This window comes from Anomalospiza imberbis, chromosome 6 (assembly GCF_031753505.1).
Source record: "Anomalospiza imberbis isolate Cuckoo-Finch-1a 21T00152 chromosome 6, ASM3175350v1, whole genome shotgun sequence".
In the NCBI taxonomy this organism is placed as follows: Eukaryota; Metazoa; Chordata; class Aves; order Passeriformes; family Viduidae; genus Anomalospiza; species Anomalospiza imberbis.
Window position 1 is genome coordinate 61654351 of NC_089686.1, and position 25408 is coordinate 61679758.

At 38.4% G+C, this 25408-nt stretch overlaps 1 protein-coding gene across 1 annotated transcript in view; it reads left to right on the forward strand.

The window, feature by feature from the left end:
- The window catches only part of METTL15 (methyltransferase 15, mitochondrial 12S rRNA N4-cytidine), a 75681-nt gene that overhangs the window by 14554 nt on the left and 35719 nt on the right, over positions 1–25408 (forward strand). Inside the window, exon 2 of the mRNA XM_068194821.1 lies at positions 15535–15671. Within this exon, the coding sequence (XP_068050922.1) occupies positions 15535–15671 (137 nt within the window). The remainder of the gene's footprint in view (positions 1–15534; positions 15672–25408) is intronic.

Genomic DNA, 25408 nt, shown 5'->3' on the forward strand with positions numbered 1-25408 from the left:
ATGTAGGTATTTGTTCTATTTCATCAGTTGTGAAGATGCTTAGGTGTTTTGAATATGGCCACCAAAATCATATTTGTCCTAGAGACTAGCAATAGAATTAGTTCTTGAATAGTAAAATGCAGCATATTTCAAGGCATCTTTTTCAATTTGAAAGCAGTAAAGATTTAAATCAAAGCATTTGCTTGCCTTACAGTCACTGAGGAGAAGAAAATTCTACTTGGAAGTATTCTGTTTCTAGGTAAAATCAGAAAAGTTTAGCTGAAATGGAAGATTTTTTTCCCTTGCTCTGTGCAGGAGATTTAAGAAAAGATTTCTGCGATGGAAAGTTGTAGCTTGGATTTCAAACTTAGTTATTTGGGAGCTGTTGTGTTGAGGTTTGTACAGTAGTTCAAGCTACAGCAGCAGTTTTGGTGATGAAGTTGATTACTTTGTAAAATATTACTCATGTAATCCTGGTTATAGAGTTAAAAGTGGTGATAGTTCCCTATTTGTTCTCATCCCATTTCTCACACACCATTAGCACATAGATTTTTTTGGGTTTTAGCACTTCAAAATCCTTTGGATTAGGTTATGGCTTGGCAGAATCAGTCTGAGTTGGGAGTACTGAAGATAAAGAAACAAGATTGCTCCTCTGTTAATGGGATTTTTGTGTGTCAGTACCTGGGAAATCCCACCAGCAGTGGGATTGTCATTTGCTTTAGGTAGAGGAACTTTTCAGGAGTGCTTACATACACTAATTAATAAATCATGGTTTTTGAATTGTGTGGGACAAGGCTTTCTTCATAACACAAGCAAATTTAATGGTGATGATTCACTTGATAGAACACTGAAGTGTTCAGAGGTTCTCTTCTGTGTGCATATTGCACGTCACAGCCCATGGTTTTGCTTGCTGTGGTGGATGGATTGCTTTTACAAATGTTACACAGAATTTCCAGTGGATTAGTTTGCTCTTCTAGGCAGGAAAGGAAAAAATTAAAATCACTAAGTGGCATCAGTAGCACCAGTCTTGGAAGTGTTTGTTAGTCTTTTATCTGCTGGTAGAGAGAATAATTAGAGACTCAAGACTTGATTTCAGCAAAGGTTATAAAAAATTCTGTCTTGTTGACCTGTCTCTGAGTGGGCACGAATAAGTGCTCAGAACCTGATGGAGCTGGCATTTGGAAAATCCAGAAGATAAATTTTAACACCTACTAGGGCATGAAGCAATTAAGGTGCCAACTTTAGAATAGTTTCAGAGACTGTAATAGTTAAAATAATTTAGCAAACAGTCCAGTAAGTACAGTTGGAAACATATTCTTAGTCCTGTGTTTTTTATGGTTCTGTAAAGCATTTTCCTGTGCAGTTTAGGAATGTCATTATTTTTGCTCAGCAAGTCAGGTTGCTAGTTTTCTATTTCAATGTATTAAAATATATAGTATTTAGTATATTAAAATATATACATGCTGAAAGCAAAAGAGTGGAATACAAGGGTCAAGTTATCAAAAACAACAACAACAACATTATTTTTAAGCAGATATTAAAAGTTGTATAATGATGTGATTATTACCATAAGTAGTGTGTACTCATACAGGTTTTTTAGGAGCAAGAGCTTACAGCTGCTAATTACCCTATATCAGGCTAACTTTAGAATATTGCCCTGGTTGTGGCCAGAACAGGGTGAATTTCTGCAGTAGCCTGGAAGAAGCATGAGGCATGGAGGTTATTCTATAGCACCTCAAGTGTGAAAAGTGCCTATTTTATGATTGGCTCTTTGCAAATACTAAATTTGAAAATTAGTTAATTTCCCTGGTCTCTTCCCCAGGGAAGGTGAATTTTCTAGAGGATATTTTCTTGGATTTTCTAGAGGATCTTTGTTGGTTCATCATCTGACATATTACTTCTTTTAGCAGAAGTACATTGTTGGATAGAGTAGGGTGAAATTTTCTCTCTTCTGTTTTGCTGAGCTGTTTTCATGCTGATCCTTGAGAATAAAATTTGTGATCACTGCTGCTGTCAGAAGTAATTTCCAGAGTCTGGGGTGATAAGGGGTAGAGGCTTTTTGGTAGAGGGATGTGACCTCCTCAGAAGAATTGCCAGTGACTGTTCCTTGTGGTGTAGATGTGCATGTGCCACTGACAGGCTTCCCTCCCGTCCTGGAAAGAATGCTGGCAGTGAGACTTGATCCACTTTTCATATCTGATTTGCTCTGGTTTGTTTCATTTTACACCTGGGCAACTGGAACGTAGCAACAGGAAACCAGTCCTCTGGCCTTTATGCCAATTTTTGAATAAAATGTTATTTAATGCTTTCTGGAGAAAATGTCTGTAGTGCGGGTATCATATTTAAATTAACCTTCAAACTATTTTCTGTTGTTAAATTTGTACTTCAGCTTTTTTTAGGAAGCAGAATGGGATTGGAGCATAGGGAAGAACCTTCTGTTTTTGAAGTAGGTTTTTTTAAATGGAATTGACGAGTCTTACACAGTCATTTTTTCCCAAATGCTTGTAAGAGAAAATGCTGAATAACAGGGTCAGCTGAAGTCTCAGTAATGTAAGAGCTTGTCCAAGTGGCCTCAGTGAAGCAAACACTTGAGATTCTTGTGGACATAATTCCATTCCTCTGTCATATGTATGTGGATAAAAAAATGTATAAAATGCTCTGCTACCAGGAGGAGTGGACAAGGTATATGTTATTTTTATAATAATATTCATGTATGGATTGTGGGTCATGACTGCTGTAGTGGCAAACATGATTGTCTTGTGTGCTGCTTTTAGGAAAGCTTAAACTGATCTGTTAGGATTTGGTTGTTTTTTGTTCAATGAACTTTTATTTACAGTTCTAATCTGCCTTTAGATTTGTCCAGCTGCACTTGGGTGGTTTTTGTGACCTGCCTGCCCCTCCTCTCTGTTTTATCAGTAGTACTTGACTTTGCCTTTTTTTTTTTTTTTTTTTTTTTCATTAATTTTGGTACATTTTCTGAGCTATTGGTGGGTTATGCTGTTGCCCTCCTCTGTAACTCTGGTATGTTGTCATTTTATTACTTGCTGCTGAATAACATCTGCAAGATAGTGAATGATTTACCATGGGCAGAAAAGAAATAATGGTGCTAGGGTTTGCATTAAGGCATTTCACTTTTCCATACAGTGATTTTTAGGATGTTGGCTTACCTGTGGTATTTAGAGTAGACATGGCTATTCTTAAGTGATTCCCCTCATGGAAAGAAGGGGAAGACAATTCAGATGGGTCAGCCGCACCTCTTGTGTGCTCTCATCTGTGTGTTTGTTTGGGCAGAGTGGCTGGGTGCATCCACCTGGATGAGGACGCTCAGTGTGTGCATAGTGTGGATTCAAAGCAGAAGAATGCTCCCATCTTAAAATAAGCTTAATAGCATGAGATTATGGGAAGTTCAGTCGGAAAAAATGTATACCACTAAGAGAAACTTGGAATCCTGTGTCCCGTTTGAGCTGTTAAATGTCTAACATGGATTAGAGCACACATGGTGGCTCAGGTTCTGCTTGTCAAAGAGATGATTTAAAACTATAATTGCTTTTTAATTTTTCTTTTCTTGTGCAACTAGCCTTTGGATGAAAATACAGGGTAAAGCTAACAGTTACAAAACTGACAGACCCATCTAGCTGTGCGTGTTGGTTCCAAGATAGCTGAATAAACACGTTTAATTGCTTTGTGCTGAGGGAGATGCTGCTTATCTGTAATTACATGGAATTGGTACTGTTATCTGTGTGGTCTTCCCTACTCTGTCATATTTATTTGTTTGATCTTGAGCTAGATAACAGGTTTGTTTGAAAAGAACTGTATTCTGTGTGTGTGCAGGTGATAAAGCAAGTTAGTTCTGCTAATGGCAATGCCTTTGGCCTCTAATACGGGATCATGGCATGCAAGCATCACCATAAAAACTGAGTAAAACAATCTGCTTGTAGGCAATAAATAACAGACAAAGGGGAGCAAGCAAGTTTACTGTATTTATACTCTTTCTTCTCGTGGTGACAGCTGTCTTGTTTTCTGTGTGCTTGTAGGGATTTTTAGAGCAGTTTTTACAGTGGAATGTTAAGTGTCATTGGGCCCGGTTGTGTTTTCAAGCACTGCTGTGGCAGAACCAGCTGATTAAAAACTGTCTATCTGATCTGTGTGAGTAGATGTAGTTCTTGTTTCAGCCACTGAGAGCTCACAGATGTGAGCCAAAGCAGCTCCGTCCTTGTGCAGCATGCTGCCACAGGCAGTGCTTTGTTGGTTACAGTGCTAGCAGAAAGTCAAGTGTGGTATGCTGCCTCTCCCCAGCTTTTGGGTTACGATAGCATCGCTCCTGTCACGCTGAAATGCAACCAGTCGGTTCAGCAGCTTCAGTCTAAAGTGTGATTTATGATGTTCTTAATCTGCTTGTTTATTCTTTCTGTAACTCACAGCTGAACGTCTTGGTTTTTAAAAGAAATAAGAGCCCTGCTCCAGAAATGTGCGTGGCTTAGCCACACCATTGCGCTCTGGGATTCCCACCAGGGCACTCCCGATTTCCATGCGGGGTGCTGGAATTGACAAGGGTTTTGCCTTCAAATGGAAGTGAAGGGACCCGGGCTCAGATGGCAGGTTGTGCATGCCACTCTTCCACTGGCTTAGATCAACACTTTAAAGATATTTTATCGCTACAGCTGCCTGCTGCTAAGACTTCTTGTGCTGCCATTGAACCACCCGGGCAGTTTGCACAAGAGGCTGGGAATTCCTGGCCTTTGATTTCCTGCCCTGAAGGGCAGTAGATCAATAGATTACTTCTCCAGTCAATAGATTATATGAGAACTGCATAGTTCTACAAGGTTTCTAAGCTCAGTATTTTTGTCAGGGGTGATTGACAGTTTTTGTTTTCATTGCTCTATTAATGTAATAAAGGGTATAAAAGTACATTACAAGTCATGCTGCTCTCACTAGGAGTTTGAACTCATGTTTGTGGTAGGAAATTAATCTGGCTTTAATTGCCTGTGAGTCTGAAGTATGTTCCTTCTTGTAAAACTGATCTCACATAAATATAAATCACTAACTGCCTGTTCTTTAATTATGTATTAGTGTGTAGTATCTGCATGCTGGATGAGAATATGAGCATCTCCAGTTACAGTGTGCTGGAGGTCATTAAATCTTCCCTGTTGGATGAAGTTTAGTAGCACTGCATTTCAAAATACTGAAAAGTGAGCTGTGCTGCCACTTGCTTTAGAGTGTGATGGTGTTCAGCTACAGTTAGTTACTTTATCAGTAAGGTTTATAGGGCTTTTTTTACAATATGGCGAGCAATTGCTGTAAAATATAAAATTGCAAAAAAATTTTTTTCAAGTCATTGTATATTATTTTGAGATATTCCAATGCAAAATAATAAAAAAGTAAAGCCTTTGAAAATATTTTTTGGTATTTCATAAATATATGGCTGAATTCTACCATGGTCCAAAAATATTCTATTTTTGACTAATGTTACCTGCACTCTTGGTAGCAGTATCTCTTCTTCCCTCTCCATTGTATATTTGATCTTGCCAAGGAAAAACATTGTTGTCTTTTCTGAGTTCATCCCGTGAGAAAGATGTCAGTTCCATGATGACTTTGTTATGAGAAGGGACTTCTGTTGCGTACCTCAAAGAAAACATGACATGCTTCACGTTGCTTGGGGGCAAATGTTTCCAGAAAGATGACAAGTCCCACTTCTGCAGGTATAATGAGAACTTTCACCTTTGGATGGTGAAATTCAGAAGCCTCTTTTTAACATGTTCATACACGAGTTGCAAAGAAGGAAAATAAGCAGGGAGAGAAGAGAATTCACTGAGTTGGTTTCTGGCAAAACAGTGAACAAACTTATTGCAGGAATGATGTTAAAGCCAAATTGGGAATTATTCCCAAATGACTGCCTCTGGACTTTCTCTTGGAGAAGAGGAATGTATTTGAAATTTATTGGAAAACCTGTTGAGGTTTTTTGGTTTGTGTGGTTTTTTTTGGTTAGGTTTTTTTTTTTAATAGCCATTACTTAATCAGTAGGGAAAGTTAAGTGAAATAATATTACTAAGAGAAAACTGTTTAAAATGTTTGGATGAGTAGATTTTTTTGATGTTGAGGGCTAATTACTCTTAACAGCAACTTTGATTCATAGTACAATTGAATTGGTAACTTTGTGCAGCTTATGATCTTGGATTTACGCTTCAGCCCAAGATGAACAGTAAAAATAGATAATTTTTCAAGGAGATTGTATTCTTCTGGGCAAGCCCACGGGTGTTGGTTGGGTTTTTTGTGTGTTTGCTTGTGATTTTTTTTTTTATTGGTTGGTGTTTTATTTTATTACTCTGTGACAATCAAAATAAATTGAGCATTGTTAGAAGAAATAATAATAATGATTAAAATAATTCATTTTCATAATAATTATTTAGAATAAAGACACTTTTTAGCTATTGGCAGGAGAATATTTGTGAGGTTTCCTCACACCTCCAGGGTTTTAAGCCTGCTGGTCTGATCAGAGCTGTAAGCTGAGTCCAGCCATGAACTTGAGTTGACAGAAAAAAGACTCCATGTGTCTTTCAGGGGAAAGGTGATCCCACCTGCGGCAGTCTGTTCCAGATGGATTGTTTGTTGCCATAATGAGATGTTCCAAAGGGCACCTGGACCTGTTGGATTGCTCTGTGTAACTGAGCCGGTCTGAGTGACTCACCTGTGTGTGACTCCACACTGGCGCTGCACTTCATAGGTTTGGGCTTTTTTGGGTTTGTACACGTTCACTTACCTGAGTTTTTAAAGAAGTGCTCTTTGGTTTTTATTTTATTTTTATTTTTATTTGTACATGAATGCATTGACAGTGTCCTGAGGAGAGTGGTTCAAAATTCCTTTTGTGCTACGTTCTTTTATTTGCTGCACACACAGGCTGTTCAGAAATAATTGTAAGCAACTTAAAATGCAAAATTATGCCTGAAATAGATTCTCTGTAAGGAGATTTGGAATGATTTCCTTTTTATCGCTGACAAAACTGTACCTTAAAAATGCCTTTAAAATTATTACACAATTAAAATTTATCTTCCTGTTAATTATTATAATTTTCTGGACTTGTTGTTTAGAACATGTGTTAAGAAAAGATAGTATTTTTTTTTTTCTTGTATATTTGGTCATCATCTGTCCAAACTGCTCCAAGACATGTGGCTTCAAAAGTGATGAGCTGCAGAACAAAGATTTTCTGCATATGTCTCACACAATAATTTTACACTCACATGCTCTGCAGTACTTTGCAAAAGCTGATAGTGAGATTTCTTAGAAACAGCTCTCAGTCCATGTAGGAAAGATGAAATGGTGACTGTGTGATTAGTGGGAAATTATGGCCAGAATTCTATGTAGTGCTGTAAGAAATGCAAATGTTGAATACATGGTTCGTGTTTAGGAGATTTTTGTTTTCCTTTAATGTAAAAAACTTGCCTCTTGAATTACTGTTTTCAGCGTGTCTAAACAATACTTTTAACATGTTTGTCACGTCAGAGAGCTCCAGGGGATTATCAGTGCTGACATAAGCTGATTCAGAATCAACAGTTTGTGGAAATCCTGATTGTAGGCTTCAGTTGTGCGTGCCTTGGAGGTGACCTGGAGAAAGAGGGTGGGAGAAATGTAGTGTTTATTTTGTTGGTGAACAATTTCAGCAGCAGCTGAGGTTTAGATCAGATACTCTGGTGAAAATACATAAACCTGACACTCTTGCTTTCTTTTAAAATACTTTGCTACGGAACAGGTTTTTTTCCTTCCATGCACAGCTGCTCTTCCAGGGCCCTCCTGGTCCTTTCAGAAGGAGGCATTTGTGAGGATATGAACACATTGGTGAGGATGTGAACACCCATTTCTGCTGTCCTGTGGAACAGCAGCATTATTATCACATTAATTATCTCATCAAGGCATTGGCTGAAATGACTTTGAGAGCTCCGTGGTACTTGGTGGTCCAGCCCCTGCAGCCTGAATTGATTTTCATTGTCCAGCATATGACGCATATGTGCACAGTTCAGTGTTGGTGAAAAGCATTCCCTTGGGTTTTTGGAGACTGTGAAGTAATTTGGACCAAATGGTTTTGTCTGCTTTTTCTTCGTTGGTACAGAAAGCTAATTGTATCGTTACCTGGTACTTAGGGTTGTGAACAGGATGATTTTTGTGTTTCCTGGTAGGCATGTACTGAACAGAACTCTGTATACGTATATAATCTCCTTGTGCGTTACAAATAGTATTAAACAGAAAATAATCACATTTCTCTGTTCCTAGAATTGTCATGTAGGATGTTGCTGCATGCAGCGACATGGGAATATTTTTCTGAAAAAAAACCTTTTACTTCTCTGTCCACTTGGATAATTAAAATTAAAGCACTTCAATATCTCCATAGATTACTGCTTTTAAGGTGCATCATGGTCAATTCAAAGCATTTTGACGAAATAAAAAAGAAATGGAATTAAAGAAAAGCCTCAACAATATACAAATGCTTGTACCTTTTGGCCGTGTCTCGAAGAATGCCAGGGTAGCTGTTGGAAAGACCTGAATAAAATGTGAAAAACTCCATTTGTGTAAATATTATGGATTTCAAAGCATCAGAACTTTTGTTCCTGTCTTCTGCCATATAGACCAGATGCACTTTAGAATGAAAAAATCTTTGCTCATCCACTGAAGCTGAAATTGGTCTTGAAATTGGGAGAAAATACGTTGAAGTTTGGATGTATTTTCCCTTACTCTTAGAAGGAAAAGATTGTAGATTTCATTTGTCCCTAGGATTAATTTTCTCTCTGTGCTCATTGAAACTATAGGTTCAGTGAGGTTGGTTTTGACAAAGGCCAGCACTAAACATTAATTCTCAATTTTGAGCTTTGCAGAAGGAAAATAAAATCCTGAGGGACTGAGAAGAGATTGCCTTTTCTCCCAGTGGACTGTAAATATGTGCCCAGACAATAGTCTGTGAACTTTATTCAAGGAACACAACAGTAGCTATTTTTAAGATGTCTCTATTCATACCTTTGCAGTGATTAGTTGTGAAAGATGTGGTAATAAAAGGAATAAAGCAGATCAACTATTTCTTGGGGAAAAAAAAAAAATCACTGCTAGAAAAAGTTCCTATAGAATTTGTTGTCACTGCTCCCCGCTTGAATTCAGCTTGTTCTGCTTAGTGTATATTAAATAGTTGAGTGTCTTAAAATAGTAAGCTGTAGAAAACCCAAGGTGTTTGAACAAGAGGTCAGATGTCTTCTATTGCACTCAGAGTTGATATTTGAAAAATGAAGCAGAGTGGAAAACAAGTTGTGTTGTGACAATGAACAATTTCTGTTGTGAATAACAAGGAAATTCAGGCAGCAAGTTCAGAGAACATGACTCATCATAGGAACACCAGAAGAGTGAAGTAGCAAAAAGCATCCTGCAATGTGTTGATTATTTTGTTTATATTGCTTTTCTGTTCTCAGGATTTTTTTTCCACAAAGAGATGGAATAGATACAAATAAGTACTTTGATACAGACCAACAGTGGCTGGCAACGCAGTAATAAATATTTATTGTTAGCCTTAACAAACATCCTGGTATTTTGACCTTCTTTGCATTTTCAAGCAAACACTAGCTCTCATTTCAAGTATGAAACATCTATTACTGTGAAAAATGTGGGCTTGTCATCCCACTGAGAAAGATCAGTAAAACCAGAGAGAAGCACTGTGATCTAGCTTTGATTGGCTTGGAATACACTAGCTGATGGTGGCTTCAATATTACAGAAACGCTACAGAAACTGTTTCTCTCGTCATGCAACCATTTGTTTTCGTGTACTTACTTGTGTTAGAGTATTCAGTATTATAATAACACTCCAAGAAAAAAACATTATTATTTTGACATTTGCATGAATGTCAATTGCACGAAAGAGTCTCCATTTTTTTTTTCCTTTCTTCAGGCAGCAATTTCCAGGTGTTTCCTTTTCTTCTAGTGAGCTAAAAAGTTAGGCAGCGTAGCTTGGATGCTGGCTAGCTGTTTTTCAGCTTTTTCTTTGTATTATATTTTAAATAAATCAGTGTTCTGGTTGGTTTTATTTTTTCCAGTCCTGTAAAAAGGGGAAAGAGCACCATTTTCAAAACAAATGTGTTCTGCAAGCTGCTTGAAAATATACTAATTTCATCATTGATAAAACTGAAAATATACTCTTTTCATAATTGTTGTTCTTTGTAACTCCTCTGGAAGATGAAACGTGAATGGTGAGGTGCTGGGGCTGTGTTCTCAGCTGTTGCAGCAGGGTTTGTGGCCATGTTTCCTTTCTGTCACAGGAAAGTTTTGTGATTCTAGGTTACCACTTGTGAAGCCCAGTTTGGGGTGCCAGTCCTCCATTAGGCATGCATCACTGTAAAAATGTTATATATGGTATTGATGTGCTATATATGGTGTGTGTGTATATATATATATATATGGTACTGGCTAAGGGTGAGATTCTTGCAAGCTAATTTTTCTTCTGCTCATATTTTAAATTTGACATTTATGTTGTTTGATGATTTTTACGGGCGTTTAATTTGGGAGGAGCAGTGCAGAATGTTCCACTCACTGTACTCGAATGGCTGCCATTCAGTGAAAGGTTTCTTTCAGACAAGAAGGGGACAAATGCCAGCAGCAGGACACAGGAGTTTCAGAGGGGAGTGATTGTGGGGCTGTCTCTTCTGTGCTTGTGTGTTAAATCATTGGAGGAAGGGCAAAACGGGACTGCAGGGAGGAACAGCATTTTCTGGGAAGGTTGTTTTGAGGCTGATTTTTATTTATTTTATTTTTAGTCAGAGAGCTTGGAGGTAAGATGTTTTAGGTGTTTTACGCTTGCTGAAGGCACTCAAGATGGTCATTGTCAGTATGGATTTTTAATTTTATTTAATAGAAAAAGTGGATAAACAGGACTGGGGATTGAATAATATAAATAGAATTAAAGGATAGAATTAAATAATAGAATTAATTAATAGGATTAAATAAATTCTAGTAATTAATAGAATTCAATAATTATGCATTGCAAGGTCACTTTTTGGAGAATAAGAGCCTTTCTGGTTTTAGAAGAAATTAAATGTGTGTATTGGAAAGAGCCATGGCAAATGCCTTGTGTGTGCGTGCTTGTCACAATGGATTAATGGCCTTTTGGTGCTGTGTGAGTGTGAACAAGGTGGGAGAGTTGGTGTGGACAGAAAGGCAGATGGCAGGAGTTTGTGGCACGGAATGGAGAAGAGAGAGGCTGCTCACGGAGCGCTGATACCCAGGACAGGAGGTTGCTTGGCACGTCCTGTATCCTGACTCAGCATGTCTCAGGGATTTTGTACAGTCTGCCAAAGTCTTCTGGAGATGGTGTCCCATATGTTGAAGTCCTCTTTCAGACAATGTCAGGGTTGTGAGAGGAAGAAAAAACACTTCTTGAAAGATCATCTGATGGAGTGCTTGAAGTGATTAGGGTTAGTAGGGGAAAATGAAGTTGTACATCTAAAGGATCAAATTGCTTTAAAGAGGAGTATAAAGTTCTTGCGTTCAAGAAAGAGGAGAGTGGAAAATACTGGAATTGTGAGCTTTTAAAAACAAGCATTATGATGTTGCAAATTGTGTGTCACGTTTGAGTTTCAGTTTTGTGTAAGTTCTGCAGTCTAATTTGGTTGCACAGCAAAGGAAAAATAATCACAAAGGCTATGAAGTGTTGTGGAGTAAACCTTATTACATGTGGAACATCATCATTAGAGGAACTACAGATCAGCCTTAGTAAAACGAAATGCTTAAAAGGTATTTATTGTGAGGGCTTTTGAGTAAAAAATCTCGTATGCTGAAATGGTGAACTCCAACTCTTTGTGTCTCTCTATACTAGAGCTAGCTGTAAAATGAAAGCTGTGGAATTTTTGTTTGTTGCTGTCTGTGTGTCATGAAAGAGCCAAATGCTTTCTAAAACCTGCAGTCACAACCTGATTATGGAATTCCCATGGGGACTCTGATGGGACTATCATAACTTAACAATGGAATGGTGACTCACTGCAGGAGACATTCACGTAATAATCTTTTCCAGTATTTATAGGACCAGGAGGATAAAATGTCATTTAATTTCATTTGATTAAAAACTAGTAGGCAAGAGAGAAAGAGGAAGAAAAAAATGATGCATCTTTTATTTCAGGCGTGAAAGATGGAAGCAATGTGTGAGAAGCATATTATGGAGCAGGGCATTACAGTGGTTAATTCCTAGTCTGATCAATGCTCCAAAATGGTCACGTTAATATCTTAATTATTCTATTTGATAACTTAAGGTGGTAGTTATTTTTTTTCAGGTTCTAGATGCAGGGTGTGGCTTTTGAGTGGAACAGCTGGATTGTGAGGAGTTGCGTGTGGATTGAATCTGGTGCTCCCAGGTTAAGGACCATGCCTGGTGCTCCTTAAAGGTTTGGTTGGTGTGTGTTGGTTCTTTCAGAAAGTGGAATTCAGTGAGCTTGTGTTCATTCCCAGCAGGTGCTTGCATGGGTTCTTCACTAAAGCTTTTCAGCGCTGTCACAACACGGGGACTTTGTCACTGGGTCATGCTGCATTCACCCCCATCCTCTCTCCTCTCTGCCCATGTTTATTTTTGGTTTATTTTCAACATCTTCTGTGTGGCTCATTAACAAGCAGCCTGTATGTCAAGCTTAAAGTTGATCAAATTTAAAATGAATGAAAGCAGCAGCAGATATCTGTGAGGAAAGGTAAGACTGTTAAACAAAATGTAAGTGTTCTTGAACGAGCTAGAACACCTTCAAAAATTCATCTGGCAATAAAAATCTCAGTGTTACATGTTGCTTAAGAAAGAAAAACACTCTGGAGGTTTGGCCAAAAAGGCCAATTGAGTTTTTTAGTATTTCTTTCTTATTTTTTCATGTCCTGCTGTTCAAAAGTGATGGAACACAGAACTTTGTAGAGGTGGTAGGCTCAGATCTGTTCAGTACTTTGCAGAGATGACTGAGAAGAGTCAGATGTTTAGAAGAGAAATAGACATGCAGGAAATATGTAGTTAAACATGTTAGTGGGAAAAGACTATTTTCTGGAAAATCATGTTACTAGTGAGTTTAAGTGGAATAAAATTATTTCAAAGTATTTTCTGTTAAAGATAGAAGTGGCTCTTCTGACACTTCTATCCCTTCCCTGACTCTTCCTGCCAACACTGTAAGTCTCTTTTAGGAGAGATAGTTGTGATGTTTTTGAAAGTTTTTGTCCTGGTTTTCCATGAAGATAAAGAATAAGAATAAGAGCATTTGTTTGTTTTTTTGAGCAAAACAAAACCATGAAGATGTGACTCATGCTGATTAACCATTTTTTTTTTTTTTCCAAGAGGAATCATGATGTAATATAGGTTGGTTTTGATTGTTATGTGTTGCTGCAGAATAAGTGCAATCCTAAATGACACCTGGGACTGCTGCGATCAAGTTTTTTGAGTGCATTTCTGAGTGGGTTAATCTTATGCAAAAAAAAAAAAAAAAAAAGTGGTTTTAATTTTCTGTTGCTCCTCCACATATTTCTAAAGGGATTTGCCAAATGGATTTCCCTACAGAACTAGAATATAAAAGCTAGAGGTCTGTTCATTGCTTATGTACATTAGTTCTGGTAAGGATTAAATGGAAATAACTTGAGTGGAAATCAAAGCATAACAGATATACCCTGGAAATTTTAAAAGTAATTTAGGAGGATTTGTATGTTTTCTACAATTCATGTTCATTTTTGCAATTTTCTTAGCTAAATGCAGAGTGAAAAATTACACTTTTATATTAATAATTTTCATTGAAGGGAGATAATAAAAAAGTAGCTAATTAGTTTAATATCCCACTCAGTAGCCAGTGTTGGATTTTTATGGGCGTAGTAAAGTAACAGTACAATGCAAAGAAAAGCCAAAGTGATTGGAATCTTTAACAAGAAACCTTCTCTGAATCTTAGTGGTATGTGAGAACTTACAGAGAATATGCTCGGAATTTTTAGCATCTGCAAGTATATTTAAAATCTAGCTGAATTCTTCTGTTCAGTTGTGTTAAAGGAACAACCAAATTTTTTAACTGTTTCAGTTTTGTGTTTTTTAAATTGGCCTCAAGGAGTATACTTCAGGTTTTGCTATGGCAGAAGATAAATCAGAATGCTTAAATAGATTGTGGCAGCATTTGTGTAGACTGGATGGTATGTCCTCTGTAACCTAGTTTTGTCTTATAAATACTGCTTACAAAAAGATTCTGGGTCAGTGCTTCATTTTTCCATGTGAGTGATGCAATTTAATATTGGCTGATCACCCAGCTAAATTGTTTGCATTGTTAGCTTTGTAAAATAGGAAATCAAGTAAAATAGCTTTGTAGGAAACTTTTGCTTCTAGAGCATAAGCTTAGGAATCTCTGTTAAATAATGCAGCCTAAGGATCCTAAAGGCTCATAATTTGCCCTTACTTTCAGCCACAGTAGAGTTATGTTATTAGTCTCACAAGTATATTTTTTGTTTTTTTGGGGGTAATTTAGTATAAAAGCCTTTGTTTTCTAAAAAGTATTTCCGGAAAAATGTTGGGGTCTTCGTTGCCTTTGAATTTCTTTTCTTATCCAAAGGAATTTGTGGGTGAATCTTAGTTCCTTGTAGAGTTAAATGGGAAAATTTCACTTGAAAGGTGCTTTTGCCCTTGGGCTGTGAGAGTAAGTTGCGTTCATGTTACTTTCTGTTTAATACGATTGTAGCTGATAAGTAGTCTTCAAAATAAAACGAACCACCTGTTTCACTTAAAAAAAAAATAATCTGAGACGTGGGGAGAAAAACCCCATGCAGAGATGAATATTGAAGTATATGGAGAATTTGTTTTTCAAGTCTATCTTGAGTTTCCCCCAGACAACAGAGGTCAGCTCAATCAAGTGAGAGAAAAAACTTGTGGCAACACCAAGGTGCAGAGAGTCAGTCACACTTGTACTTTGGTTTAGATACAGTGTCATAGAAACCATAAAAATCCTGTTCTTTCTGTGCTCCAGTATGCATTCCCTAGACTATAGAATTGCAGACAGCTACTTGGTAATGGGGAAAGAAAAGATTTCCAAAGTGGAGTTGCAGTCATACGAGTGCTGCGTTGCTGAGTGAAGAGCCAGTTATTTTTGTCAACAGTTCCTGCCTTTTCATCAGTCAGGTACCAGGCCAGAGGAGGAGGGGGCATGGGGCAGCTTCTGGAAACACTGCTGCTCTTTTCTAGGGGAAAGAAGGCTTAACACAGCTTTAAGTTCTACTGACTCTTTTTTTTTTTTTTTTTTTTTTTTTTGGTAGTGTTGGGTTTGGTGGTTTTATTTATCTGTTTGTGGGTGTTCGGTTTTCTTTCTTTATTTTTAGATTTGTTTTGTTTTGGTGAACTATTATTCTGACATAATTGCAATTCTGCACAAAAAAAAAAAAAAAAAAAAAACAAAAAAAAAAAAAACAAACCAAAAAACAAACCACTTCCAAAAAGGCAATGGTATATTTTCCTCCAGGACATGAGGGAGATTTTCCAGCTAAGCTCTAAATCAGCCATCAGGTCGTCGCTGCTCTGAGGTGAAAGGTGTCTGTGTTCTCACTCCACAGCGTTTCCTGGATATGACTTTTGGAGCTGGAGGTCACACAGAAGCTCTCTTGGAGCGAGCCAGTGACATCAGTGTGTATGCCCTGGACAGGGATCCCACAGCTCACAGAATAGCTCAGCAGCTTGCACAAGCCTACCCGTAAGTTGTCTCCTCCTCTGTTATAAATATGGTTGGGAGAGGGTTGGTACTTTGGTATTTTATCCGTAATTTAATACATTTTTTTAGTTTTAATGTCTAATTGTGGGATAGCATTCTGTGCTCTGTGCACCCTGTTGAACGGGAGATCCAGTTCAATTTGTTTAGGAGTGTTTGCATGCAGCTTCTTCTTAGGTTTTTGGAGTAAATGTGTATTTTGTAGTTTTAAAAGCAGGCATCAAGTAGCTAATTTTATATTTAAAAAGAGATTTAAAAAAGATTCATGTGTTCTGCTTGCCTTGAGATGATTCTGAGTGCAGAGTAGTACAAAAACATACCTTTGTGGTGCATATTTCACAAAAATGATGGAATAATATGTTTTAAAATAATTAGGTCATTTAAATATAGATTATGAATATTTTAATTTTAAAAACCCCAAAATAATTGTAATTCAGTATTGGGTTTGCTAAGTATTTTGCCACTGGCTTTAGAAGCTACTGAACAATTTAATAAGCTACAATTTCTGTGTATAGCTTATGCTTCAATTTTCTTTTTAAATAAGAGTGCTGAATTTGCTAAATGAACAATTGCTAAGTGCAAATTTCCACATAATTTTTAGTTCTGCCAAGTTCTTGCTCCTTTATTTAATTCAGGAAAGGACCCAGTCAGAGCATCAGTGCATTGGTGCAAAAGTGTGCAATATATGGAGTTGAATGTGAGCTTTTCAGAAAATCACATTTTCAGTCTGACCAAGAAGTAAAAATACATAGATAGAAAATTAAATGACATGAAGTAGTCAAGACTTAAGAAATTTAGGTGAGGTAGTAAGGAGAGCATACTCACTGTCAGGTTGAAATCATTGTTTCAAAAAGAGCTTTAACATGAACAGAAGCAAATATTTGCAGTAAGAAGAAATCTGGCAGGGGTGGATAAGAAACCACCTGGTTCTTCAGTCGTGTTGTCCCACACAGAAAGAGGTTCCGAGCAGCAGTAATATTTCAGCACTGCAGAAGGTGTTCCTCAGCTTTTCTGGGGTGAAGGGCTGAACTGTGCACTGCTTTCTTCAAGTGTGTTTGACACAGACCCGGTGGGAGAAATGTGCCAGGCCAGCGTGGCTTATTTCCTAGCCATCCTACTCTCTAAGACCACTTAGATATACTTCTCTAAATTTCCAGTTCTCCTTGGGCTGCAGTGGCATGCAGTGTATACCTACACATCTGTGGGATGCCTCTCCCCACTGTTATTGCTCCAGAGAATCCTCTTTTTGACAGAATGCTGTGGAGAATAGTGTCAAGGAAAGTTCATTTTCTTTTAAACTAAGCCTGCAAACATGTTCTGCCAAATGTCATGGGAGTTGTAAAGTCTTCTGTTCTTTCTGTCATGGGAAAAAACAGTCTTTTAGAAACACTCACACAACATAAAACAACAGTGAACAGTCCTCCGACTCAGTATAAGTTTATTTGAAAGTATCCTCTGCAAACCTGGATGTGAAAAGTTCATTTTCCAGATAGATGAAGAGATTTTACAAGTGTTGGGTGCTCTTCTGCCAATAATTGACAGTAATTTTCTGCTTGCTTTGAAAAGATGAACTTTGTGTAGCAGTTGATGTAACTCATTATGGTTTAATAGACAAAGGAGGTCTCCTAGTTCTCATTTTTGATGCTGGTGTCTACCTTTATGGATGCAAGTTATCCTTAGAATGAAGTGGATCCTGAAATAACATGGTGGTGTTGGTGAAAAGTCTTACTCAGTGAAAGATGACTGGGTATGTTTTGTAGGATACAGAGCCTTATTCTTATTTGCTCTGGTCTTTTTCCCTCATTTTCTGTCCTTCCTATTAGAAAGAACAGGTGAGTCCATTTTCATAAGGTAAATATTATCTTTTCTTATAATAGTTTGTGTTAAATTTTATGGCAAAAGAATGTTCTAGGTGTGCTAACTATAAATCTGCTTTCCCTGGGAAGTCAGTTGCATAAACCATTGTCAGATTGAAAGGAGGTATAAGGATGTAATTTATAAACAGGTAAAGCCATTGTTTGCTTACAAATTAGTTGAATATAAGGGACTTGTTTCTGAGATACAGAGCTTTAATAAATGGATTTGTTTCAGTATTCATTAAAAGATAGTTGGGGATTTTTATTTATATTACATGATGGGATTTTTTTGCTCATTTTCTGCACCGTGTTACGAATAAACCTAGCATCAGTTCAGTTCAAATCCGTGTGGGCATCAAAAGCTTGGGCCTTCATCCAGTTGACATCTGTGTCTGGCCAGGTCTGCTCTCAGATGAAATAGCTGCCTGGCTCACCAGGGAGCCACAGGAGCAGTGGTGCTGCCTTAGGAATGGCAGTGGCAGCATGCAGCTGCAGCCTAAGAGAGAAGTGGGGCTGTCCCTGGGTGAGGGGCACAGCCCTGGGTGCTCCTCACTGAATAACTGCAACACGGGACTGTGGGCATCCTCCACTTTCGCCTGCTCTAGGCTTTCCTGCACTCCTCTGTTGGGCAGCCCTGTGTAGGGACAGGTGATTTGACTCGCTGAAGTGGTTCCTGAGCTTTGGGGCTGACAGCACCAAGCTGGGGGAGAGGCTGCTCTGTGACCACCACCGGTGAAATCTGATTGCCACTGGCTGAAACTGTGAGTGCAATGGGCAAACTCCAAGTCATGCTTCAGCTGAATTTTCTGTTGCCGTTTTTTCCCTGCTGAAACCAGAGTGCTGCATGTGTTATTGCTTGTTCTGGTTAGATGACAATAATCTTGGTAAAATCATGTAGTCCCAACTGTTGTTCGCTATGTGGCTTTGTTTGTTGATGGCCACAGACTAAAACACAAAGAGTGCCACCTCGACATGAGGAAGAACTTCTTTGCATGAAGGGTGCACGCGTGCTCCGGGTGAGCCTCTCTTGGCAGGGCAGTAGGACTGGGTGATCTCCAGAGGTCCCTCCAACCTCAGCATTTCTGTGGTTCTGCGCAATACGCCCAGAGCCGATGTGGCAAGAGGAGATAAAGGTGGCTAAATTAAGGGGTTTTTCTATATTCAGAAGTCATAAATGAAATCCTCCATGTATTTAACTGAAAGACAGCTGGAGTAATAAGTCACTGGAGGAGAAAACTGAGGAAAAATGCGTTTGATGTTTGCACTTTAAATGTGTCGCTGTTTTTTGATGGCGATTTTATCAGAGCTGAAAGCTGAAGAGGGTAGAGGAGTTCCAGCTGCAGCCCTCACATTCATTTAGTGTTGCTGCTTATTATTTTTATTTTTTTAAAATATGTAGTGCTGCTTTAATAAGGCAAAAATGGGTCAGGGTCTGTTAGATATTCAGTGTGTGGGTGGGAATCCTTTGACGTGCTTGCTGGGGAAGCCACCAACTTGGGAATTGCTGCTGAGGATGCAGGAGAACCAGATAAAATTCAGTCAGTAGCAATAGATAGTACAAGTAAACCCTTGCACGCCCACTGAAAGGAAGAGGCTGGAGAGGTGGCTGAAATCTGGCAATTAACCAACTTCATGGAAAAATTTTAAGTAGGAAAAACCCATGCAAAGCCAGTGCAGAGGGGAAAAAAAATATGTGCTTTGTGATTCTCTGAGCAGAATAAGAAATTGTACCTCAAAAGTATGGCTAAATAGTATAGAATTCCTCATACAATTTACATACCATTTAAAGAGAGTTTTAAAGTGATTTGGAGGTGTGAGGGTGCTTGTGGATTTTGCTTTCAGAGTTACTCAAAGTTTGCAGAAGAAAAGTGATAGATCAGCTGTGCATTGTATGCTCTGGGGAAAATAGATTTTTTTTTTTCCCCAGTGCTATTAAAAATAGCTCCTTTTTTCCAATTTTGATAAGCTTTTTTTATGTGCTCATGAGTTGTAGCTGAGTATTATATATTGCTGCTTTTCTTGCTACATATTATTTTTATTTAGCTTTTAACTGTAGTTGCATAAAGACAATTAATGTGCAATCAAGTCATATTCATTACAATGGTGCCCTGACTGCATATAAGTATATTTAATTAGTTACTTAGAGGGTTATTTCTTTCTAAAGAATTCTCCATGTATGTCATCATCCTGCTGTCTCTCAAATGCAGGCAACAAATATAAGTGAGTCAGCTTCAATATGAGGTGGAAAAATTCAATGGAGAGTAGTTAAAAGACCCTCAAATGCTATTAATATTAAAATGTTACTTTAATGGCACTTATTTTGTTTCCCAAAAGATTTGAGTAGGAAAGCCAAACACGTTTCTGTATCAAAACATAATGTCATTTTGATCTGAGTGCTCTTGAATAAGCTGCTCAATGCTATCATTTCAGTAGGAAAATCTTGGAAGAGGGAGGTTGTGCATTAAGTGAGGTTTAGTTTTGTGGATAACCGGCACTTATCAGCATGGAGTTTAGTTTTGGTTTAGTTTCTCCTACAATATATCCTGCTTCCAGCCAGGTTCCCTTCTGCAGTGGCCAGGAGGGGCATGGCCAGGACCTGGATGTCATTGCACAGCGCCCCACATCCTGGGCAGGGGGTGGGAAGGGAAGGGAAGGGAAGGGGTCTCCCCCAGTTGTGGATGGGAGGGCAGGAGAATGTGGAGTTTGAGTTGTTCACCTCTCTTGTGCACCCTGTTGGTGGTATTGCTGCCAGTGCTGCTCGTTTTCTTATTTCATTGCTGCTTCCAGTACGTTGTTCTCACCCCAGCCTGTGATCTTTGGTGTGCCTTCAGTTCTCCTCTCCATCCTGCTGTGCTGTACTGCAACACGAAATAACTCACACATTCAGGCTAGATGGAAAAGAGGGAAAAGAGAGGAAGTCTATTGCTGACTTCGTAATATATAGAATTTTAAAAGTGACCGTGGATTGGAGGATGGAATTGCCCCCTCTCCAACCACACTGGTCAAACTAACAGTTTATCAATCCTCTCCTCTTACAAGGAAGAATGCAAAACAATCATTATTTGCATGACAGTGTGTGAGAAACTGTAGTAGAAATAGGTAAACATCAAAAAATATAGAAAACTTTTACAAAAACTTTAAAACTTTTAAAAAAACAACACCACTGCAGGGAGAGGGGGTGGCAGTGATGCCTTGGGAATCCCCTGGAGCAGAGGCTGGGCAGAGCTGAAGAATAAAGCAGGAGTTTATTCAAAGGATCTCCTCCATGGATCCACCTTGGGCAGCACCAGAGCCCAGCCAGGGCTGCACCCAAGATGAACCCAAATGGTCCCAAAATGCACGAGCGCTCCCGGGGGCTCTCACTGTGATCAGCTCTGCTCCACTGGCACACTGGAGTTCATTGTCCCATTCCAGCTTTAGCCCATGCAGTCCCATCCTGCTTGTTTTTCTCTCTCCAGCCCACGTTGTTGGTGCTCTTGGGCTGAGATTTGGGTCACTTGTCCTTGGTGCCCAGCTGGAGCAGGAATTGTTTTGTCTCCCTGCTCTGTGCAGAGCTCACCATCCTCTCGTGTGAAGCCCAGACCCACACACCGAAGCAGAATGTGAGAAATAGAAAAGCTAAACCTGAGGCATCAGCAGAAGGGGAGGTAAGGAAGCAGTGTGTGGTTTGGAACACCAAAGCAGGGAGTGCCATTCCCAAACTGTGACACAATATCAAAACCATTCCCACAGGAAGAGAGCTCAGCATGTCCAGGATGTCTGGTCCAGCCTCACGCTTCAGACCCATCAGTTTGATCCGTCTGCTGATGGATCTCAATGATCTTGGACAGCTTTAGACATCCTCTGACAATGGAGGTACGGGTTAGGCAGCTCCATTCCTTTCTGGCCAGAGAAGCTGCACCTTTTAGAGCACAGATGTAGCTCAAGAAACAAAGAAACACTCACTAGGATGAGCTGGTGTTCGTCCATCACAGTTTCTAGTCACAGTTTCATGACAGTTTCACAGTCATCAGTGTTTCTAGGGATACTCTGAAATGCTAACTCCTTACATGTGGGTTTTTGGTTTTGTTTTTTTGTTTTTTTTTTTTTTTTTTTTTTTAATTTTTGTTGGGGTTAGGATTGAAGGTATTTGAGATGATCGTTTGTGTTTCGATTTAGGTGTTTATTGTTTTTTACTAGTGTTTTTTACTGTTTTACAGTAGTGAGTTCTGTAGTTTTTTATTAATAGGGTATAAATTGGTTAATTCTTTTTTGCTATAAGGTTAAGGTTAAGTTAATACATTAAGAGATTATATTATTTTTTAACTTAATTGATTAGTTGAAGTCCACAATGCGCACTTCTTTGTTTAAGTATAAAATAATATTTAAACTTACAAATAAGTAAAGAATAATTCGTTTCCATTTTAAAACCTCTATTTTACTTCATATTAATGACTATATTCTAAAACCCTAAACTTTAAGTTTTTCACTTTGTGATATTATACACTTCTAACCAACTCCACACTTGTAATCCTGGTGCTGCTGATCAGCTTTGGGAACCTTTTTACAGCTTTAGGTCAAATGCAGCGTTCTGCTGTGGGCTTGTGCCCCTCGGCACAGAAAGCTCAGAAGTCTCAGTGTTGAGGGTTCTGACAGGTACAGGATGAGAGGACCATGGTGTAAGCTGGCAGAGAGGGGCAAGGAGCTTCTGAGATCATTTCAAACAAATGCAAACCCCTCTGTGTCTTGGTTAAGGAGATGGAGCTGAGTGTGGGTGATTGGAGTTCCTTTTTAACACAAATGTCCTGAATTTATTCTTAAGGACCTGTTAGCTTGACTTCATCAATGCAGTGTCAAGTGTTATTTTAATCAGTACTACTTTCAGACATGTTCATTATGTTCTTATTCTTTAATTCATCTGTATCAGTCTGGTATAAAAATGCTCAGAATATCTTTAAAGTTCACTGTTACAGCTTTTAAACAAAGTGTATTTCTAAGAATGGTTCTTTGAGGCTTAATTTGGGTTGTAGAGTTTTTTTCTAAAAGGAAAAAATGTTTTCAATACCTATCAAGTAAATAGCTATCACACTGAAATAATCTTTGGACTTTTTTGATCTTTAAAGGAGACATCAGATTTTTCTTTCAGCCAATTTTCCTTCTTGGTTTTGATGATAAAGTTTTTATAGGTGTTTGGATGACTTAGGGACTTTTATATAGCTTTTGTAACCATCTCATTACTAAAATGCATGTAAATGATTCTAGTACTTAAATTCTAATTACCAACATTTTATAATGTATGCTTCAGAAATATTTAGAAATATCTTACAAACAGTTTAAGCATTTTTTTTTTTATTTCGAGATGAACAGTTGAGTTCTGGGTATATCTTCAAGGGTTTACAGTTCAATTTTTTAATAAAAATAATCATTGCTTCATAAAGGACACTGATACAATACTGCTTCCATATTTTCTAAAATTCTGTTTTTCATAATAGCAAAACTCTTTCTGATGAAAAGGCAGAGAGGAAGGCAATAATTGCCAATCAGAAGGCTTTTGTGCCTGGTTGTTTACAGATCTTTTTGTCTTGATAAGAAGATAGTATTTTCATATTCCTTAGCAAGTTTGTACCAGGCTGCATATTTAGCTTATTTTTGTTCAGGAGGCATTAAGACATTTTGCACAAATCAAGAGGACATAAACTGTTTTAAAATACTCCTTCTTGTATCAACACAGACAAAAGTTGATTTCATCAGTAGGTAGATGCTAATTGTTGAGGCTAGAAGACAGCAGCAGTTTGCTGTGAAGGTGGAAATTATATCAATGTGTAGACAAAAGAATGCTTGTCACTTACTGGGAGAAGGTCAAGACATGCTGGTGTTTGAGATAAACATGATTTACTAAGTGGCTAAATTAACCAAAAAAAAAAAAAAAAGCTGACAGTCTGTGATTCATAATCTTATTTCTTCTACTTTGATAAAAAGGAAAACAAGTAACTAAATGAAAATATTTGTAAACAGGTTTTTGTAGCAGAACTGAGCTTCACACTTAACTATGAAATATAACAATGTATAGAGAAATTCAGATGATTTTTCTGATTGAGTCATTGGGCTTCAGATACTATTATTCTTAGATGCATTAGGATTATGCATATAGGTGACATAGACCATAAAAATGAATTACTTTGACTACATAATTCTGTTTTTTCTTGTCGTGATAATAAACATAATTTGCATTTTAATTTGATTTTAGTCTTTGTGACTCAGCTGTGCTAAGCATGGTACAGAATATTGAAAGGACTGAAAGTAAAATCAGGCAGTTAATTGCTGCTTTGTATTTGGATGCCTGAAAAATACATCAGCTTAGCTTGATCAAGAAGCAAAGATTTGGGTAGAGAGATTTCAGAGAATTTCTGTGTAAAACCTCAGTAAGGTGGACAGGAAGCTGCCCGTGGCCTTGTCACCACTGACTGGTGCAGGTGTTTGAGGCCAGTCCTGGCTGCTAAGTGGTCTTGGCACACACAGGTTTATAAGAAATAGCACAAGGGTCATATCTCAGCAGCACAAACCATCTGTGGTATTGATACTGCTGATGCTGTCAGCCCCACTGTGCTCACGAGAAGCTAGAGGCTGCTGCCATTGAAATATTTAAATATAGATGGGAAAACCAGAACCAAATTCTTTCTGGCAGTGATGTTCCGATTGGCCATTCACCTGCAAGAGGATCTGTGCCACCTGCCTGGCTGGGAGAGGGAAGAGGAAGGTGAGAGCACTCCTTTCCCCCAAGCCTTCTCTGGGAAAGCACCTTTTCTTTGGGGTTTTTTTTTTATTCCTGAAAACCAGCATCTTTGCCTCTCAGAAAAACCCTAGGAAGTACTTCTGCACAGCTTGGAGACCAGCTGCTGAACCCCCCAGGTTTTCTGTGTTGCATGCCCTGCTGCACTGTGGCTGCCCACCCTTTCAGATGTGCTGCATTATTTTATCTCCTGCCAGGGTAAGGTGGTGCTTTATCCCCAGCTCCTTCATCACTGCTGGCTCTTCCTAAGGAGCAGGGTAATTAGCAGCAAAAGACAAGGCAAAAAATCTCATTCACCTGAGTTCAGAATGAGTTTTGGTTCCTTGCACTACAGTCTGGAGTGATGTGTGACTTCCACATGGGAGTGGATTCGACCCGTTCTGCAGTCTGCCTTGGGCTGGATGTTAGCACCCAGTGAGTACAATATTAAAATTCAATACCTTCTGGCATTTAGTGGAGTTTAAGCCAAAAGCTGGTGATGCATGGGATTATGCTAGTACGTTTTTGTGTTCTAAAAATAAATAAGTAAAATTAATTTTCTATAGTTAAGTAAAAATTACGTGTCACGGCAGAGCTGAACGTGTAGTTTGTTACTTTTCCAAGCAGCAGGACCAGAATTGTGTGAATACTGAGTGAACACTTTGAATAATCAGTACTGCCACTTGGTTGAACCTCATGCTGCAACAAAGCTTATTTCACTTAGAGTGAGCTGACTGTCTTGGACACTGCTCTGAAAGTATACAGGGCAACTTCTTACTTCAAGCTAACAAAATCTGGCTATGTAGGGTGAAATGATCTTAAGCAGAAATTCATGTCCTTCAGGTTAATCTGGTCTATGTGTCAATACCAGCAGCGAAGGAAAGGCTGAATGCAAAGGTTAATTCTAGTATGGTAATGAGGGGGAATTCATTATCATGGTAATGAGGGGGAACCCCACAAATGGGTTTACTTTCACAGTATGCTTAAGGGAGGATTTTTGTGGTATATATGCTTGTGGTGTTGTGATATATGACTTGTGTGGTTCAAATGATCTTATTTCTGCCTGTTTGGAAAGCATAACATACCATGAAAAATATTTAGATTTCCCAAAATAGAAT